Source organism: Belonocnema kinseyi, chromosome 6 (genome assembly GCF_010883055.1).
Source record: "Belonocnema kinseyi isolate 2016_QV_RU_SX_M_011 chromosome 6, B_treatae_v1, whole genome shotgun sequence".
Classification (NCBI taxonomy): domain Eukaryota; kingdom Metazoa; phylum Arthropoda; class Insecta; order Hymenoptera; family Cynipidae; genus Belonocnema; species Belonocnema kinseyi.
In genome coordinates, this window is record NC_046662.1 from 14,333,001 (window position 1) to 14,335,170 (window position 2,170).

The window sequence follows — 2,170 nt, forward strand, 5'->3', positions numbered from 1 at the left end:
ATTCCAGTTTTAAGATTCATGATTATATTTGAAAATTCATCAGTTAGGTTGAAAATTGAACTATTTTCATAAAAATGTGTGTTTTTTTGTTTTTCAAAATTAGTTTTGTTAGCCAAAAGTTTAACTAATCACTTTTTTGTTAAAAATTGATATTTTTAATTGGGGAATTTAAGTTTTTATTAAGCGGTAAGTATGAAAAATGTACTTTTAGCTGACCGGGAAAATGAAAAAACTTGACCGAGAAAAACCGGAAAATGAGCGGGAATTTAAAATTGTCCGCTGAATTTTGATAATTTTTTTATTAAATTTGATAAATTATTAATATATTATTAATATAAATTATTTAGACAATGCTAGGAAGTTTACACGACTTTATTATACTTTCAGATTATTCGCAAAGGTGGGAACATGGCCTCTTCCTCAGGAGCAGACGATGCTGTTTATTACGAGTATAAAAAGTCTGGTACCTCCGCTGCTAACAAACATCCATTGTTTAAAAAATTCAGAACCTAAAAAATATAGAGATAGATTTTAGATGAATCGGATGCATCGCTTGATTCTAAAAACTAATTTTATAAATGGCTGGAAGTAATTTGGTGAATATAATAGTAATAATTATTTTCTTTTTTATGAATGTTCATAATTAATGGATAATTCATTCTTCTAAAATACCAAGTTTCAATTAATTAGATTTTAAGGATATTACATTGATTAATTACATGGAAAATGGTAAATCCATGGTAAAATAAAACATAGACTGAAGGGTTTTTTTTTACAAATGTGTTAAGTGCAGCACAAAGTAATAAATATTTTTACTCGGAACAAGCTTTCTAGTTTTTCTTTTAAAAATCCAGGTTTCCAGAATCATTTAAATTTTTTCAGATTCCCTTTTTTTAAATATTACGGAAAACTTAAACAAATTTTAAAGCCGAAATTCTTTCATAACAGGGGAAATAGGATGATTTTTCAATGAAGAAAGATAATTTTTTAACCAAATAGCTGAATTTTCAACAAATAAAATAATTAATTTTAGAACAAATATTTGCATTTGAAACCAGATATTTGAACTTTCAGGCAAAAGAGACGAATTTTTAACAAATTTGTAAAAATGTTAAACAGATATTTGAATTTTCAACCTAAAAAGGTTGATTTTTAATCAAATGGTCGAATTTTCAAAAAAAAAAAAAAAATCAACTACAACAAAAAATAGTTCGATTTTTAACCAAACAGTTAGATCTTTAAACAAAAAAGAAGATTTAAAAAAAATACAGTTGAATTCTTAACCAAGAAATTTTCTACCAAAAAAATATGAATACTCAGTCCAAAACGACGAATTGAAAAAAAAAAATAATTTAATTTTCGACCAAAAAGATGAATTTTTAACCAAATAATTGAATTTTTAATCAAATAATTGAATTTTTAATCAAATGATCGAAGTTCCAAACAAAAAAGATTAAACCCACACCCAAAACCTCAACCAAATAGTTTAGATTTTTAGCCAAAAAGACGAAATTTTTATAAAACAGTTGAATTTTCAATTCAAAAAGACGATTTTTTTAATCCAAAATGACAATATCCAAGAAAATAGTTAAAATACTAAGCAAAAAAGATAATATTTTAACAAAATATTGAATTTTTAGCTAAATAATTAAAATTTCAACAAAAAAGTTGAATTTATAAACAAAAATATGATTATTAAACATAAAAAGATATATTTTCAACCAATAGTTGAATGTCTACAAAAAAAAATTAAATTTTAAAGACAAGTGATGATTTGTCAAAACAAAAAGACGAATTTTCAAAAAAATACATGAATTTGTCACTAAAAAGATAATATTTCAAGAAAAAATGAAATTTCAAATTAAACAATTAATTTTCAAACCAGGAAACCAATTTTCAACAAAATAGTTGAATTTTCTACAAAAAAAGACAAACTTTGAACCAAAAAATATATTATCTTCAGGGTTGGAAATAAAATTGGTTAGTTAAAAGTTAAACTCTTTCTTTAAAAATTCATTTTATTTTATGGAAGATTCATCGTTTCAATTAAAATTTCATATCTTTTGTTAAAAAATCATCTTTTTCAGTTGAAAATGTATATTTTTTGGTATAAGTTAATATTCTTGGTTGAAAACTCATTTTTTTGTTCCAAAATTTAATTATTATATTT

General features: G+C 23.2%; 1 protein-coding gene across 2 annotated transcripts in view; it reads left to right on the forward strand.

The window, feature by feature from the left end:
- Nucleotides 1–825, forward strand: part of LOC117174348 (general transcription and DNA repair factor IIH helicase subunit XPB) — a 56,303-nt gene extending 55,478 nt beyond the window's left edge. For both annotated transcript variants that reach the window (XM_033363393.1, XM_033363394.1), the window contains one exon: nucleotides 388–825. In XM_033363393.1, the coding sequence (XP_033219284.1) occupies nucleotides 388–513 (126 nt within the window). In that variant the 3' untranslated portion in view covers nucleotides 514–825. The remainder of the gene's footprint in view (nucleotides 1–387) is intronic.
- The last annotated feature ends 1,345 nt before the right edge of the window (nucleotides 826–2,170 follow it).